Here is an 18,203-nt window from a genome sequence, read left to right on the forward strand (position 1 = left end):
GCGCCTGGGTGGCTCAGTCGTTAAGCGTCTGCCTCTGGCTCGGGTCCTGATCCCAGGGTCCCGGGATCGAGCCCCACATCAGGCTCTCTGCTCAGCGGGAAGCCTGCTTCCCCCCTCCCGCTTCCTCTGCTTGTGTTACCTTTCTGTCTCTTTCTCTGTCAAATAAATAAAGTCTTTTTTTTTTTTTTAAGATTTTACTTATTTATTTATTTGACAGAGATCACAAGTAGGCAGAGAGGCAGGTAGAGACAGAGGAAGGGAAGCGGGCTCTCTGCTCAGCAGAGAGCCCGATGCGGGACTCGATCCCAGGACTCTGGGATCATGACCTGAGCTGAAGGCAGAGGCTCCAACCCACTGAGCCACCCAGGCGCCCTCAAATAAATAAAGTCTTAAAAACCAAAACAAAACCATTTTCTTTCTTCACTTTCCTACTTCCTCCGTCACGTTACTGGCGTGGCTTGCTGACCACCACGCGCCACGAGCTTGGGCACTCTCTAGCCCATCCCGGGGCCGCCCGCCCACACTGCTCACGCTTGGGCTGCTGCTTTTGTTCTCACGTTTTGTATTTTCGGTTTCCTCGCCACTGTGGGACTGTCACCTGTCACATTCTGTTACTGCAGATGGGCCACGTTCTAGAAGCTCCTTCTAACCAATGGCTCTATTCTTAATAGGTTTTAAACCAAGCAACCTGATAACTAACTTTGTTAGAATTGGACTTAAAACACAGTTAAATAGATCCCTGAATGATGGGTTTACCTGTGAATAAAATGCACAAGGTCTGTCACATAAATAGCATTTAGTCCCAGATATACGGCCAACTCCTATTTTTTTCAAAAAGATCCTAAAGTTTTTAGATCCAAAAGCTTTTCATCAACGTCTACAGACGTATAAAAACTTGCCTGTCTATGCTATTTATTTTATTAGTAATTTACTAAAGCACACATTTCCAGTCACATATAAAATATACTAGTTTGATAACAACACTTTTTTCTACTTTCCCACGCGGTAACCATTTTATTTAAGCTCTTCGTGTGCAACTAAAACTCCGTTCCAAGCATTAACTAGTCCCTCACGGAACATGGAGCAGCTGATTTGTTTCCATGTGTCCAAGCACGAGGCATGGGGCGCCTGGGGGGCTCAGTGGGTTAAAGCCTCTGCCTTCCGCTCGGATCATGATCCCAGGGTTCTGGGATCGAGCCCCGCATCGGGCTCTCTGCTCAGCAGGGAGCCTGCTTCCTCCTCTCTCTCTGCCTGCCTCTCTGCCTACTTGTGATCTCTGTCAAATAAATCAATAAAATCTTTAAAAAAAAAAAAAAAAGAAGAAGCACGAGGCAATGTGTACAACACCACGCATCCGGGGCATTTCCCAGGGGCGTCTCCGAGGCTCATGTGTCCCGACACCTGACACACCTGTGCAGCCGTTCCCTCGGGGATACTTGCTACACGGGCCGACCACCTGTCTTCTTCTATCCAGTTTCCTCCCGTGACCTCTCGAAGCCTCCAGAACCAGCCCTGACTGAGGCCGGTTCAGGCACACGTGCTCCCCTTAACGGTGCTTTAGTTCAGAAGGTGAGGGGTGAGCACCCTGGGGCGCAGGAGGGACTGTGCGAGGATCCAAAGAGAAGGGGTCACGTCTCTCGTCGGGGGGATTACGCTTGGGGGCAAGCCCTGCCTTGTTCTGAGCCGCAGAACGGAGTGCTGACCGCGGCAGAGCCAGCAGGGTGGCCCCGGAGGGACCTGAGGCGAGGGAGGCCTGAGCGGCCTCTGCTGCCCCGGGAGCCACCCCCAGCCAGCTCCCGGCCAGCCTGAAGGCACAGGGCTGCACCCGTCCCACTGGCAGCCCTGTGCCAGGTAGACGAGAAGTCCCGAAAAATACCTCCCAAGCGCGGAGTAGCTCAGTACCGTGTATTTATAGGAACGCCCGCACTCTGGTGACTAGCGATTTTGAGGACGAAAACAAAGCATATGGGAACTACAAGCTTTAAAAGGAGATCTTAGATTAGCTCACAAATTATTCTACGTACCTCGTATTAGCTCATAAATATTCATGTCCATAAGTTCACATATGAGTGCGAGAGAGCCAGATTTTCTGTCGCTGAGGAAGAAAGCAGGTTTGTAAGAATGTTTTGTCTTAATCAGAAAACAATCAAGTACTTAACTCACTTGCAAACATCTCCGGTCGACATAAAGCACTCCCGCAGCAAAGGCTGAAGCGTCCTGACTGAAGGAGGCGCTGTGATTTTCAGTCAGTACTTCAGGTGAAATTAACTTAAAATAAGAGTAAAACCTTCACTTTAAGCAAAAATTCTAAACTCTTGCCCCCTTTTTAATGAGCTGTGTCTTAAAAATATAAAATTAACTACCAGCAGACAGGAGAAAGGAGGCTGAAGAGTTGGCTGAGCAAAACAGGAAAAAGAATTTAATTCATCTCCGTGACTGCAAATTTAGCTTTAATTTACCTAAACTCCTTCCATGTAATTGGGATAGATTATAATGGGGGAACAAAATCCACAAAGCGGTCAGGGGAAAAGGGAGAAAGACAGGTGACAGCACACCTGTGGGGTGTCTAGGCTTTGCCTGGGCTGGGGACAGAGGCCTCCCGCTGAGCAGGTGAGCCCCAGGCAGGGGAGAACATGTCACCACAGCCCCCACTCAGGGCACATCCCGTGGGACGGTGTGTCAGGAGGCCCGAGCGAGGTCCCGGGCACAAGTGCCCGTGAAGCACGGGACACACGGGCAGCGCGGTGACGGCCACACTGGCTGCTCCGGACATTGCAGGCCAGGAGGCCACGCCACGTGACAAGATATTTCACCCGGTGTCCTCTGATTAAAGCCTGCCGCACTGGAACTGTCAGAGACCGGCTGGTTTTAAAGCAGCCGGGAGAGCCACCGAGGGGCTTCACCCGGCGTGCACCCCCTTGGGACCCACACAAGGGCCGGTCCCGGTACCCTGGGTCTGAGCTCCCGCAGAAGTGCTGGCACCTGGGGACGAGCTGTGCTCTGCCTTCTCGACAGGCAGCTTAGCCTTAGGGAAGCTGTTCTAGAATTAGAACAGAAAAGTCCTCTGGATTACATCAGCTGCAGGGAGGCAGCAGCTCTCACTGCCTGAGACGGTGCACACGTGGCAGCAGGCACAGGGAGAAAGCGAGGGCAGCCCGGGGCACGAGACACCGGGGCTCTCCCACGAGGCCACCATCCACCCTTGAGGCCTCGCCTGCCCAGGCTGCGTCTACCGAGCGGCCTCCCCGAGCTGCGGGAGAGGAGCCGTCTGAATTCTGCACGCTCTTGTGACACGGAGTCACCCAGGTGAAGGCACAGCAGCGAGAGGGATCAGACGCGCATTTGCCCCAGGGACTAAATACGGGACTTAAAGTGAAATGAAAATGGTTACTCCCTGAGCCACAGGGCAAATATTTTAAACATCTACACGGTTTTTCTTAAAAAGCGATGTAATCATTTTTATCAAATTGAGATCATTGGTAAAGTCCCCCGTATACTTACAAAACCACTTCGTGCAACGTAAGAATGTTTGGGTGCGGATTCAGGCGCCTCAGAGCTTGTATCTCCCGCAGGTTGTTCACGTGCTCGATACTATTGTGCAGGGAAAGAGAAATAACTCGCTTTTAATTTAGGTCAGCTTTCATTAGGGTTATTCAATCATTATCTGTTACCCACGATCACAACCGAAAACCTCATAGATATTTCAAGCAAGTTAATCGGCTTCCATTTCTCCCATCAGCAGCTGAAGTTCAGCACGTCTCGTTCTGGTTATCATCTGATTAAAAACCAAGCGTCTTATAGCTTCGGACATACATTCAGATCTTCCCCACCTAAGCTCCTGAAAGAATACCTTTGTAGTTTCTTTTATGATTAATAAACATAGATCGGATGCCTGGGTGGTTCAGTCAGTGAAGCGCCTGCCTTCGGCTCAGGTCATGATCCCAGGGTCTTGGGATCGAGCCCCGCATCGGACTCTCTGCTCAGTGGGGAGCCTGCTTCTCCCTCTGCCACTCCCCTGCTTGTGTCTCCCCCTCCACTTGTCTCTCTATCAAATAAATAAAATCTTTTAAAAATTAATAAACATAGAAATAGATATTAAAATTTCCTATTAATCAGTTTCTAGGAACCACCCAGCTGAGCAACCCGAGCACCGTCTGATGTACCCGGTTCAGATTTCCATGAACAGACCAGCCTTCCTGCTTGATTGGTGAGCGCTGTGCGTGTTCGCAGCGTAGTTCAGCTGGTGGTCTCCCTGGTCTCCCGCAGTGGCGCCTTACTGCCGGCTCTTCCTACAAAGGCTGCTCGGCCCCACACCCTGCGGCCCCACGCCCTGTTCACATCCAAAGTCATGCCCATGTGAGTGTGACGGAAGTGGAGGGGCTGAGACTGGCTGTCACCCCCTTCCAGAGACCCCTTACAAGAGACACGCCTCCCCATGGGCGGGGCCCTGGTCACCCCCAGTCAAATGACTCGATCCCCCAGAGACTTCCATCTCCCAGGCCGGGAAAGAGACTGTGGGAATTGTCTTCTTTCTTTGAACGGCAACACTCTGTTCCACCAACTTGTGACACGCAGTGTAAAGCTCAGCCTTTGGATTGGTTCTTGAAAGAGCAGTTGTATCGAGAGTGTATGATGACTGTCCGAGGTCAGTGTGAAGGTTTCCAGTCTTTGGTGCTAGCCGGCAAACAGGAGCCTGGCCTGTAAGAGGCAGCCTGAACAATCTGAGTGCGAGGCTATTTCCGACCCCAAGTTTTAGACCCCTTTGCCATTTACTTTTCCCAACTGCCTCCCTCATGCCCAGGACGTCGTGCGAAATGTTAGGCACTTGGGCACCATGGTCGGCAACCCGCCAGGAAAGACGCAGCCCATAGTGCTGGAGCTAGGTCCCACGGAGGGGGCCCCTGTTCAACCCAGGCACGAACCTTCGAGTTCTGGAGAGAGGAGAGGTCTGGGGACCACCGAGCCAAGGGCCAGGTGGAGGCTGGAGGTGGGAGCGGACAGCAGTCAGGAGGCTCGGAACAGCCATTGACCACCCAGAATATGAGGCTTTCCCTATTCTAAGAAGCATCATGCACGGCCATTCTGGTGTGTGCTGAGCCCGGATCCTGACATTCTCCATTCATTACATCAGCTTTAGGACCTACCCCACCACACTCCTCACCAGCACCCTGGCCTGCAGAACCAGCTCCCCCGACATGCTTAGCAGGGAGCCTGCTTCTTCTTCCCCTCCTTGTGCTGTCTCTCTGTCAAATGAATAAATAAAATCTTTTTAAAGATTTTATTTATTCATTTGACAGACAGAGATCACAAGTAGGCAGAGAGGCAGGCAGAGAGAGAGAGGAAAGCAGGCTCCCCAGAGAGCCTGATGTGGGGCTTGATCCCAGGACCCTGAGATCATGACCTGAGCCGAAGGCAGAGGCTTAACCCACTGAGCCACCCAGGTGCCCCTAAATAAATAAAATCTTAAAAAAAAATGAAAGAACTGGATAGTTAAACAGCCTAGTCACTGAGACAACCATCCACTCTTCTCATCTTTGATATGAAAACTGGCTATCATACCCCAAAACATACTCTGCTTATTGTGACATAACTCTTTCCTGCCTCTACAGACACTGCACTTAGAAATAATGAACTAATAGATTTAGAAAGGCAATTTCCTCTGAGCACCACTAGTCTTTGTTCAAATAAAAAGATTTTTATTTTCAGAAAATATAAATCAACTCTGTTCTCTCTTTTAAAAATCATGAAAAAAAATCTAAAAAACTGGAGTTAACTATTTGTTTTTTAAAGATTTCATTTATTTATTTGACAGAGATAGAAAGCACACGAGCAGGGGGGGTGGCAGGCAGAGAGAAGGAGAGGGAGAAGCAGACCTCCCATCGAGCAGGGAGCCCGATGCGGGGCTCGATCCCAGGACCCTGGGACCGTGACCCAAGCCGAAGGCAGATGCCCAACGACTGAGTCACCCAGGGGCCCCTGGAGTTAACTATTTTTCTCTGCCTTGGAGTTGCTTTGAATCTTGCGGTCAGGTGACATTCAGGGTTTTGTTTGTTTGTTTTCACTGTCCTACTGGACACAGAAACAATCATGGGATTGAACACAGAGGAGTACAGGCAGCCTCTGTTCCAAAAAGAACCAATGATAGGTGCCACAAATGGATTTTTTTTTCTACAACTGGAAAAAATTCTAATTACCAGGTCAAAGTCTAAAAAATAAAAAATATTAATTATGCAATTTCAACATTTCACTTTATCAGAAGTTTTTTTTTTTTAAGATTTATTTTAGAGAGAAAGAGAGAGAATATACATGAGGGGTGGAGAAGTGAGGGAAAGGGGGAGCAGAATCCCCCCGAGCAGAGGGTCTGATACCACGGGGCTCAATCTCTGGACCTAGAGCATGACCTGAGCCAAAACCAAGAGTGGGACGCTTAACAGACTGAGCCACCCAGGCGCCCCGGTTTATCTAACCAATCCAATGTGTAAGAAGAGAGTCCTTTAGCTGAAGGGGAAGAAGAAGCAGTTATATTAATATTAGACCAGATTTCAAAATAAAGGTTATCACTAGCTATAATGACTTCATAATGATGGGGCAGTACACCGAAAAGACAGACGATGTGCTGAATAGGACGGCTTCAGTACACAAGCAGTAAAGACTGACGGTGGAAAGCAGAAGGAGCTGGAAGCTTTGGGACCCCTCTACATCACTGAGAAGGTCGGCAAAGATGCACAAGATCCTAACAGCACTGCTGACCACCTTGACCTAACCAACCTTACATCGAACCCACATTTAACACCTAAGTACAACGTGCTCTTTACTCCGACGAATACGCTGGACCCAAAGGTAAGTCTCAGTAAACTTCCAAACACAAAGACTTACAGAACACGTTCTCTGACCACAACAGCTTATGACAGTAAGCGAGCTAGAAGAGCCCCAAACATCTGCAAATTAAGCAACACTCTTGTAAATAAACCACGGGGAAAGACAACTCACAAGGAGAATTAGAAAACATTTTAAACAAAGCAATAAGAAAACACAACATATCAAGATGCACAGAATGCAGGAAAACGGGGCTTAGACGTGTATTTGTGGCTTTAAGTGCTTATGTTAGGAAGAAATGGTTAAAAATAAATTCTGTTTTCACCTTAAGGTAGACTAAGAAGAGTAAATTACTCCAAAGTAGAAGAAAAGCAACACTAAAGAGGAGAAATTGATGGCACAGAAAACAGACGAATAAGGACGCCTGGTGGCTCAGCCGGTTGAGCAACCGACCCCTGCTTTTCGCTCAGGTCGTGATCTCAGGGTCATGAGAGCAAGCCTTGCATTAGACTCTGCACTTAGCAGGAAGACTGCTTTGGACTCTCTCTCCCCCTCTTCTACCCCACCCACACCCTGCTCTTTCTCTCTAAAAATAAATAAATAAATCTTAAAAAAAAGAGGAAGAAGAAGAAAATAGACAAATAATAGAGAAAATGAACAAACCGAAGCTGGTTCTTTGAAAAGATTAATAAAACTGATAAACCTCTACCAAGACCAACGGAGGAAAAAAATTATATAAAACACTACCACCACCAAATGATACCAGGAATGACAGGGACCATCACTAGAGTTAGATATTAAAAAGATAAGGGGGGGGGGCGCCGGGGTGGCTCAGTTCGTTAAGCATCTCCCTTCAGTTTGGGTCATGATCTCAGAGTTCCGAGATCCAGCCCTGCATTGGGCTCCCTGCTCAGCAGGGAATCTGTTTCTCCCTCTCCCTCTCTCTCAAATAAATACATAAAACCTTTTTTGTTTTTTAAAGATTTTATTTATTTATTTGACAGACAGAGATTACAAGTAGGCAGAGAAGCAGAAAGAGAGGGAGGAGGAAGCAGGCTCCCTGCTGAGCAGAGAGCCCGATGTGGGGCACAATCCCAGAACCCTGGGATCATGACCTGAGCCAAAGGCAGAGGCTTTAACTCACTGAGCCACCCAGGCCCCCCAAATCTTTTTTTTTTTAAAAACAACGTTTTTTTTTTAAAGATTTTATTTATTTATTGGACAGACAGAGATCACAAGTAGGCAGAGAGACAGGCAGAGAGAGAGGGAGAAGCAGGCTCCCTGCTGAGCAGAGAGCCCGATTCAGGGCTTGATCCCAGGACCCTGGGATCATGATCTGAGCCGAAGGCAGAGGCTTTAACCCACTGAGCCACCCAGGTGCCCCGAACCTTTTTTTAAAAAAGGACAAAAGGGAGTATTATGAACTGTATGCCAATACATTTGACAATTTAAAAAGACGAACACCTTGAAAGACATAATTACCAAATCCGACACAAAACTGAAAATCAGAGTAGCCCTATGTTTACCAAAGAAACGGAATTTGTTATCAAAAGCCTCCTCACCTGATGGAAGTGTTCCAAAATGGGATTACAGTGATAGCTGCACACCTGCATAGCTTTCCTTACAGCGGTGGACTTTCAGGGTATGTAAATTATATCTCAATGAAGCTTTGAAAACCTTATAAAAATCCAAAATCACTTGGTATGGTTCTACTTGACTCTTCAACATTCCATGGTCCTGATACACCGCGGAGCCATGGCCCACTATGCTGCGTGGTGGGGGTGAACCTTCCCCACAAAGGAAACTTCTAGGCCCAGGTGATTTCACAGGGGAATTACTTCAAACATTTAAGAAATACTCACACACGTTTCACAAAAGAAGGTCCGTGAGTGGCTGATAAGAACACGAGTGAGTATCCATCATCACCAGTCACCAGGGCAGTGGAAACTAAATTAAATAAGGTACCACGCACCAGGGTGGCTAACATCTAAGACTAACACCGCCAAATGCTGGGGACGTGCAGAGCGGCTGTGACTCTCTTTCTTTGTTGGTGGGGATGGAGACAGGAAACGTGCTTTGGAAAAGGGCTCTGCCGTTTCTTCCACGAAACACCTACTCTTGGCTCCAGGGGTTCTATTCTAGGGAGCTGCGTGAGAACAATGAAAACCTAGATCCCAACGAGGCTTGAGCATGAGTTTTAATAGCAGCTTTATTCACAGCAGCCTCCAACCCAAACCAGTAAAAGTCCATCGCCAGAGAACGGATAAACAGCTGGTGTGTTACTAGGTAGTAAACAGGTATAAACTACGGGCGCAACAGGGCAGAGGAATCTCCAAGATTCCTCCCGCTGCGCCAGGAGAGCGGGTCACCGGAGCATGGTCAGTGCTTTTGCTTTCGGTGGTTCCATTTAGTATGAATTTCTAGTAGAGGATGAAGGGAAAAACCCAGAGCACTGACTGCCTGGGATGGGGGTGGAGAACTGCCATGAAGGAGTCTTATAGGTGACAGAAATGTTCTAGCTCTTAATTACATGAGAGCAGCCATTTGCCAAAATTATAAAGAAATGTGCATTTTAACGTATGCAAATTCCGCCTTAAAAAAAAGAACGGTGAGCGGACAAGCAAGTGGGAAAGAGGCCCGCTGGAGACGCACAGGAAATGAACATGACAGGCGTGTTGATTCCGGTGGCCGGACACCTGGGGTCCATTATACTGCTCTGTTTACTTTGCATAAGTGTGAAATTTTCCATAATTATATTCTTTTAAAGAGCTTTTAAAGTGACTCATTAATTTCTTATCTTTGTTTTTACTTATAACCTTCCAAAGCAGAATTTATTTCTGTAAAAGTGATTTGAGGACCACGAAGTAATGGGACGGGAGAAAAACCGTGTGCCAAGTCAAGACCAGACCAGACCGTCTGCAGCAGTCAAGAGCACCGCGAAGAGTGCTGGTCCTTCCCTGGGTCCCACGCTGGGCTCCACTGTTTGCCAGCTCGGTGACCCTGGGCAGGCAAGGGTACTCGGCTCTCCGACCAGGCTTCCCTAAGGCAATGACACCATCCATCTTTCCCCTCGGGCTGCAGTGAGGACTCAGAGCTCTACGCACATAATTTGCCGGCACTGGGGCCAGCCCCAGACACGTGGCGAACAACCATTGTCCTCCTTGTCATGATTCCTGCTATCGCCTGCTTCACTTTTCTAAAGTCTTGAAACCCCAGTCACCTGCACTGGCCCACGGCAGGTTGATCTATGAGTGTGGATCTCAGGGCAAGTGCTGCGCTGAGTGCCCACCAGCCTGACCACTCACCAGGGTCTTGCAAGAGACAGCCTCCGTGTCTCCGCATGGCACGCACAGAGCAATGGACACAGGAGCTGTCCAAGGTCCCATAACTTCAGAGCCCGAACTCATCCTTGTGCCGACCAGGAGTAGCCCATATGCGTGTCCTACTGCTTCAGGACACCAGAGAGATCTTACAACTATCAGGACTACGGGTTTTTTTCTTTTTTAAAGAAACCCATTCTGTTTCTTTACAGTATTTCTACAGGAAGAATACAAAATACAATCATAGCAAAAGAGTAAAAGTGGGGGGGGGACCTGTAATGAACTGTTGCCCTTGTGGTAAGGACAGGTGGAAACCAGGGTATCCAAAGGACTGGGTCACACCGCAGGCCTCCAGCAAGTAAGTCACTTGTCCCCAGACTGAGCCTCTGAGCCACTCTGCAGGAGAACAAGCCTCAGAAGCTCAAAGTGCCTTCCTGACCCAGTACTAACGAACGGGCTTCTCTGACCTCACCCGGACGTCACATTAGCAACTATTACTGCAAACGCTGTCAATTTCTATTTTTGTAAAAGTGAAAGGAAGGGACTGGAAGTAAGACTTGGAGGAGGTGGGAGTCAGAAGCTCCAAATACCAACCTCATTCTGCCCGTGTGACTCAGCGTGATCTTCCTGTAACTGCTCCTCATTTCTTATGCCACCCACACAACTGTGCAAGGTGACTTTGAGCATTTACTTAGGCGAGGATAAATCAGCAGAAATGCATTTTTAAAGAACCCAAAATTATTCTTCAAGTGAATAAGATTACACTGTTTAATAATGATAGATACTCCAGGAATCCAGAAGCTAGAAATATTATTTTCATGGTTAAAAAACAAAACAAAACAAAACAAAACCATTAAACCTGTGGATCAAGTATCAGTGACACTAGAGCTTCCGACAAATTATTGGCAATCTCTTTCTTGAAACGACCGCCAAGGCAGTTGTCTTTCTTTTAGAACTTTCTTCTAGAAACTATAAGGTCATTTCTTCCTATAGGTCAGAAATAACAGTAATACCTTTACTAGTGGAGGGAGCTTAGGAGCAATAGGGGTGAGTCCAGATCACCAGAGGTTAATTTTATTTATTTTGCTATTTCTTTTTTTTACTTTGAAATCATTTTAGACTAACAGAAGAGTTAATAAGTTGGTACAGAAAATCCCCATAACCCAGCTGCTCCTAATGTTAACACCTTATGCAACATTTAGCAAAACTAAAAAATTAACATTGGTACAGTTCTATTAACTAGACACTTTATTTGGATTTCCCCAGTTTTCCTATGAAGATCTTTTTCTCTTCCAGGACCCAGGACACCTCATTATAATTAAGACCTCCGGTCTACGACACTTCCTATCTTTGTTTTTTACTATTTAGACAGTTGTAAGGGGTGCCAGGCAAGTATTCTATAGAATGCCCCTTAGTTTGGTCTGGTCTGGTGTATTCTCATAATTAAATATTAAATATTAAATAATTAAAGGTTATGGATCTTCAGGAAAGAACACCATGGAGGTAATATGCTTGCTCTTTCAAACCCATTATACCAGAAAGTACGTGGTATCAATATGTCTTATGACTGACGATGTTTATCATTTAGTTAAGGTGGTATCTTCCAGGTTTTTCACTGTAAAGTTACTATCCTTCCCTCCCTACTTTCTATCCCTTAGAAGCAAGTGCAGCCCATATTCATTTCCTGCAGCCCAGGAAATTAAGCCCCATCTCCTGAAGGAACCATGTGTGGACATATGTTAAAACCACCATAGTAATTCATAAATAGTTAGGGGGGAACTCATTTGAGGCTCTGCAGAAATCCTATTCTTGTTAAAGTTTCATCTACTTATTTTATTTAAGATTTTATTTATTTATTTGTCAGAGAGAGATGGCACAAGCAGGGGGAGCAGCAGGCAGAGGGAGAAGCAGACTCCCCGCTGTGTAGGGAGCCTGATGCAGGACTTGATCCCAGGACCCTGGGATCATGACCTGAGCCGAAGGCAGACGCTTAACCCACTGAGCCACCCAGGCATCCTATCACCTACTAATTTTAGTATCCATCAGCTTATCCTCCCTGAAGAAATTATTACTGTTATTCTAATGATGATTTTCTATTTCCGTCAGTCCTTCTATATTTATTAATTGGAATTTTTCTGAAAGGAAGAATTGTCCCCTCATCCCAATTTATTTATTCACTCATTTATTTATCAGTATGGACTCATGGTTATTTGAAAAGATAGATGGGAGGGTAGAGAGAGAAAGAGAGAGAGAGAGATGTGTGTGCATACAGACTAGTGTACAGATTAGTTCTGTCTGCTGAGTCTAGAGGGATCGACATTCCAGGAGCAATGAGCACATCTGGTGCCAAGATCTTGTTTTCTAAATACCTTTCTCCAGTAAAAGGAACCAGGGCTCCTTAGAGAAATGGATGATTCTAGGGGCAGGAAAAATACAAGATGAGCCTAGAGAATTTTGCGGTGCCAAAAATTAAAGCGTTAAAGAAGGAAAGGAAAAGAAAAAGGATGGAGCATATCAAGAGAACACAGGAGCCAACCTGAAAGAGCCTCCAAAGCCACAGCTGGGATAATCTAAGTGGAACAATGATTACATAAATAATGACAGTACTGGGTCATAATCTCCACTAGTTGTGAACATATGCATCAAGAGCAAATCAGGACTCACAAGAATAAACCCAAAACCCAGTTGCTCTCAGGTTTGGATTACGTGGCTGGCAGATACCTGTCAAAACCAGCTCAAGACTCTATCGCTGACTCTGTACATCAAACAGCGACAAAATTCCACCAGCCCAGAATAAGTGTACTTCCTCTCAAGGAAAGCCAATACCTGAAATTATGACTTATACAGCAGAAGCTAAAGCCTTGATAATCCCCTAAACGTACACAAACTTAAAAAAAAAAAAAGTAACACTGGGATGCCTGGCTGGCTCTGTCTGTGGAGCATCAGACTCTCGATCTTGGGGTCCTGAGTTCAAGCCCCACGTTGGGTGTAGAGATTACTAACTAAACAAATGAACAAAACAAAATAAAAAGTAACTCTGATTCAGCGGTATTTATTAAAAACCTTTACTTATCCTGAGTTTTTAAAAGAAAAACAGGTGTTCTAATCACTTTTCTTTTAAGATTTTATTTATTTATTTATTTATTCGTCAGAGAGAGAGAGAGAGAGCGCACAAGCAGGCAGAGCAGCAGGCAGAGGCAGAGGGAGAAGCAGGCTCCTCACTGAGCAGGGAGCCGGATGCGGGGCTCGACCCCACGACCCTGGGATCATGACCCGAGCCAAAGGCAGCGGCCTAACCGACTGAGCCACCCAGGCGCCCCTAATCAACCACTTTGTCAGTGAGGACAAAGAGCGCTAGTGTTTCTGAACTCGGACGGCGATCACACGCTCAGGAAGGACGCGCCCGCCCGCCCCCGCCCGCGCCCGCCCGCCCCCGCTCTGTTCGTTCCCGCTTAACCTTCAGGCACCTCACGGCGCGGAGACCAGCGCGCAGCATGTCGGGCCCGGCAGAGGCGAGGCCGCGCTGCGCACGGCGGGGAAAGCACGTCCCGTAGACCAGCTTCTCCCGCGGGGCCGTAGTTCTCCGGCTACAACTGAGCGTTCCCGGCCCCTCAGAGAATTGCTTCTTTGACGCAAACCGTCCTGGGTCCGGACGCCTCCACCTCCCTGAGCGCGCGCCGCGGGCCGGCGCCACCGCCGTCCCTCCCACGGCCGGTCCAGCCCGGAGGCGCCTCGCGTCTGCCGGCGTCTGTCCCGTCCACTCTTCACATCACGACCGCAGGCGCTGCCGTCTGTCGGTGCGTCCGCCCCTGGCCCCGACGGTGGAAGCTGACGGGGAGGCCGGTCCCCTCCTGGGGTGCGCGTGCCCGTCCTGCGGCTCCAGGCCCCTTCCCCGCCGGCCCGGCAGGAGCGCTCTTCGGTTCGCGGCGTCGGGAGGCCCTCGGCGAACGCCCGCCGCGGGCCGGTAGAGCTGCCGCCGCGGGGGGGGGGGGGCCGGGAGAAGGAGCCCCGAGCGTGCGCGGAGGGAGAAGCGAGGCGCAGAGGCGAGGCCGAAGACGCGGCGGCGGAGGGCGGTCCCGGCCCGGTGAGATCCGGATCCAAATACGGCTCTGCCGGCCTCGTGAGCTGCGGCGACGACGCTCGGGCTGCTTCGGTCCTCTAAGCGCCTCTCCTCGTGTGCAAGCCGGCAGGGGGGCTGCGGACGCCCCGTGGGGGTCAGGGAGGGGACACGTGTGTCGTCGGTGCTCTCTGACGTGACGGACGGCCCCGCGCGCCCTTCCGATCTGAGAACCGCTGTGGCGCGAAGAGGCTGACGAGCGCGGCCGCGGGCTGTGGGCCACGTGGCGGGCGCCTGCGGTGTCGTACAAGCAGCCGTCAGCGCTGAGAGACTCCGATTCCTGGGCCGTCGCAGGCCGGGCCTCACCCCTGCCTGCTGAGAGCTTCCCCGCCGCCGCGAGGCCGGCGTCCGCCTCGTGATCCTGACAGAGCTTCCGAGTCAGGCCGGTGCCCGACTCGTGCCGCCCGGAAGCGGCTGCGAGGCCGAGGGGATGAGGAGACGCTCTGAGGGCCAGAGCCTCCGGCCTGCTCCGGGGGGGCGCCCTCTCCACAGCGGCGCCCGCCCCGCCCCCCCCCCCCCCGCCGGGAATGAACGCTTCCAGCCCCGCCCGGAAAGCGCTTCCCGCACACTAAGGGGCGCACGGCTCGTTACATCCAAAGCGCCTCCCGCGCGCTGGGACTAAGGGTGCGGATCTGAGGGCCCGACACGCACGTTCCAGGAGCACAGCGGCGGCCCGAAGGGAGGCGCGCCGCGAGAATGACACGTTCGGTGGCCGCTGACCGCGGACACGGCAGCAAGCCCGGACCTGACCGTCGTCATGACCGCCACCTTCTCGGAAGCGAGTAAAATCCCACACACGAGCGGTTCCGGAACCGGCAGGTCAGCCCCACTGCTCTGCCCGGAGGACGCGGGCGGCGTGTCACACGTTGTCCCATGAATACGCGTTTCCCGCGACGAGAGGGGCCCTTCCCGCTCTACCCCCGCCGCCGACCAGACGGCGCCCGCGGCCGGCCCGCCTACCTCTCGAAGCGCTGCTTCATCTGTTTGCACGCGTAGTAGCCGCCGTCCCTCAGGCTCTGCATCTTCGTCACCTCGGAAAACGTCCCCTCTCCGATCTTGCCAACTGCTTTATAGCCTGGAACAAAACAGCCACACGGATAAGCGCTGCGCGCGCGGGGGACCGTCCACTCACTCCCGGGCGGCAGCTCTTCCGCCCAGACGGTAGCCCGACGCCGGCTCCGCGAGCACTGTTACTCCATGTTTCTTCCTTTTTTTAAACTTTATTTATTTATTCGAGAGAGAGAGCGAGTGAGAGAGAGCCTGAGAGGGGAGAAGGTCAGAGGGAGAAGCAGACTCCCCGGGGAGCTGGGAGCCCGCCGCGGGACTCGATCCCGGGACTCTGGGATCATGACCTGAGCTGCAGGCCGTCGCCCAACCACCTGAGCGGCCCAGGCGCCCTACTCCACGGTTTCTAAGGTTCGGGCTCCCCTCGGCTCAAGGGAAGCTGCCAGCAGGGGGAACTGCCGAAGAGGGTCAACGGCGCCAAACTTCCAGGTCCAAGAGAAGGAAGTACCGGGGATGGAACACGCCCCAAGGTGAGCGACCACGGCTAACAGCCACCTCGGCTAACAGCCACCGCATGACATACAGGACAGTTGTTCAGAGAAGAGTCCCGAGAGTGCTCATCACAAGGAGAAAATTTTGTTTCCTTTTTCCTTTCCATCGTCTCTGCCGGAGAGGATGGGCGGTAGCTGAGCGCATCGTGGTCATCATTTCTCCACCTGTGTGAACCAAACGGTCGTGCTGCCCGCCTTACACTCACACGGCGACGCGTGCCCGCTGTCTCTCAATACAACTCGGAAAAAAGTAAACAGGACTTTCACACATTGGGAGAAAAAATAGGCAGCTGAGTTGTGTGTCGGCAATGAGCAGCGTCTCCTCCCGGGCTGTGCTCCCCCTGGTACAGCGGGGAAGCTCCCCGCCCGAAGCCCGCCTGCGGGGAGAGGCTCGGCGCCCCGTCGGAGCTGGAAAGCAGATGACCTGAGCGGCGAGGCCGGCTGGAACTCTCTAGCAGGAGCCCCCGAGCCGGGGCTCTGCGGAGGCGTGGTCTCGCACCAGCAGCCTCCGAACCTTCCCCAACCTTCCCCTGAACGTCAGCCTCGGGGTCCTGGGCAGGCCCAGCTGATCTGTGGCCGGCTCCCGGCGTTCTTGCATTTCCTGACTTTGGGAAAGCGGCCAGCAGCTTCGCCGGCTTCGCTGCCACCGCCACCACTGCCACTCCGGCTCAGAGGACGGCTTCATAGCCGCTGATTCACTACGTGAAATGCCATGCTGTCTGAAGTCCCTAGGGCAGTGGCTGTTTCTCAGACCAAACCCTGACAGGCGCAGGAACGAGGATCTTGAGCTAAGATGCCGGGAACAAAAAAAATCTAAGAAATACAGTCAGGTGGCAGACAGCAGGCTGGGGTGCTGGGGAGCCTGGGGCGCCACGGCGAGGACCCAAGTCCCGCCTGTGGTGACCGCTGCCTGGCATGGAGCAGTGTCTCCCCAGCCTGTGGGCCTCTGGAAAGCAGTGGGAAGGGCCAGGGAGGTGGGGCATGTTGACGACTGACTGCCTCGGCAAAAGGGTTCCAGACAACAACGAGCTCGGCGCGCAAATGCTACTTTTCAAGCAGAGATGGAAGGAATGAGAAAGACCCAAAAGGAAAAAGTCTTACTGGGTTGAAAAAGTTTCTTCAGTCCAAGTAAGAGAAGAGTAAGATTGTAAAATATGTTGACAGAAGCAGTCTGTGAGACTTCCCAGTCCCACAAAGGGTTCAGCGTGGCACCAAGATCACAGAAAGGCAGCTACTCCCCACCCCGGCCAGGCACTGGTTTTGGGGAGCTTCAAGGGAGGGCCCGGAGATCAGGACGAGACACAGAATGCAAGGCCCAAAAGAAACAGGGCAGCCTTTCGAACTGTGTCTAGGAAAGAACCATGAGTGTGGAGCTGACCGGAAGCAAACAGATCAGAAACCTGTTAAACAGACCTGGACCACAAAAAGCCCCATCACCTCTGGGTCCCAGACCTACACGAGCACAGAGCAGGCTTGTACAACAGCACAGCCCCAAAGGAGGCCTCCCCCTCCAACGCCTCTCTTGGATAGGACACATCTGTAATGCTCACGTGAGTTCTGATTTGAATAAACCAATGATAAAAGACATTATTTTTTTTTAGAAGTGATAATGTTTCTTAGAAATATGTATAAAAATGAAAAAATTTCTCTATCCGCAAGAAATACTGAAGTACTGCCAGGTGAAATGATAAGGGGTGTGAGGTTTGCTTTAAAATGCTCCTGTTGGGCTCAGTGGGTTAAGCCTCTGCCTTCAGCTCAGGTCATGGTCTCAGGGTCCTGGGATCGAGCCCCACATCGGGCTCTCTGCTCAGTGGGAAGCCTGCTTCCCCCTCTGTCTCTCTGCCTGCCTCTCTGCCTACTTGTGATCTCCGTCTGTCAAATAAACAAATAAAATCTTAAAAAAAAAAATGCTCCTGTATGTTCCCACTAGCCACTGCTGAATGTCTACTCAGGGACAGTCACTTGGAGGGCAATCTGACATACCCGTTCTATCTGTAAGACATTCATACCCTCCAACACAGCAATTCCAAGTAGAGAACTTATCCTGTAAAAAACACTTGCTCAAGTAGGTATGACACGAGGATGTTAGTTCAACATTATATTAATAGGGAAAAACTGATGCCCCCCCCATGTGGAACTAGATAAATTACGTATGGTTTATCCATATAATGGAATATATTGAATATATTTAAAAGAATGACCCAGATTAGGGGTGCCTGAGTGGCTCAGTCCATCAAATGTCAGACTCTTGGTTTTGGCTTGGGTCGTGATCTCAGGGTCGTGGGATGGAGCCCCATGTCAAGCTACTTGAGAATTTCTTTCCCTCTGCCCTCCCCCTGCCCTCTCCCTCTCTATCTCTCTCTCAAAAAAAAAAAAAAAAGAAAAAAGAAAAAA

General features: G+C 50.3%; 1 protein-coding gene across 2 annotated transcripts in view; it reads right to left on the bottom strand.

Annotated features, from left to right (window-relative positions):
- MOK (MOK protein kinase) overlaps positions 1-15,322 on the bottom strand; it is a 32,321-nt gene extending 16,999 nt beyond the window's left edge. For both annotated transcript variants that reach the window (XM_080808452.1, XM_080808453.1), the window contains exons 1-3: positions 15,214-15,322; positions 3,502-3,591; positions 2,025-2,095 (exon numbers count right to left, since the gene is read on the bottom strand). In XM_080808452.1, the coding sequence (XP_080664578.1) occupies positions 2,025-2,095; positions 3,502-3,591; positions 15,214-15,275 (223 nt within the window). In that variant the 5' untranslated portion in view covers positions 15,276-15,322. The remainder of the gene's footprint in view (positions 1-2,024; positions 2,096-3,501; positions 3,592-15,213) is intronic.
- Between the last annotated feature and the right edge of the window lie 2,881 nt (positions 15,323-18,203).

This window comes from Martes martes (genome assembly GCF_963455335.1).
Source record: "Martes martes genome assembly, chromosome: 7".
Lineage (NCBI taxonomy): Eukaryota > Metazoa > Chordata > Mammalia > Carnivora > Mustelidae > Martes > Martes martes.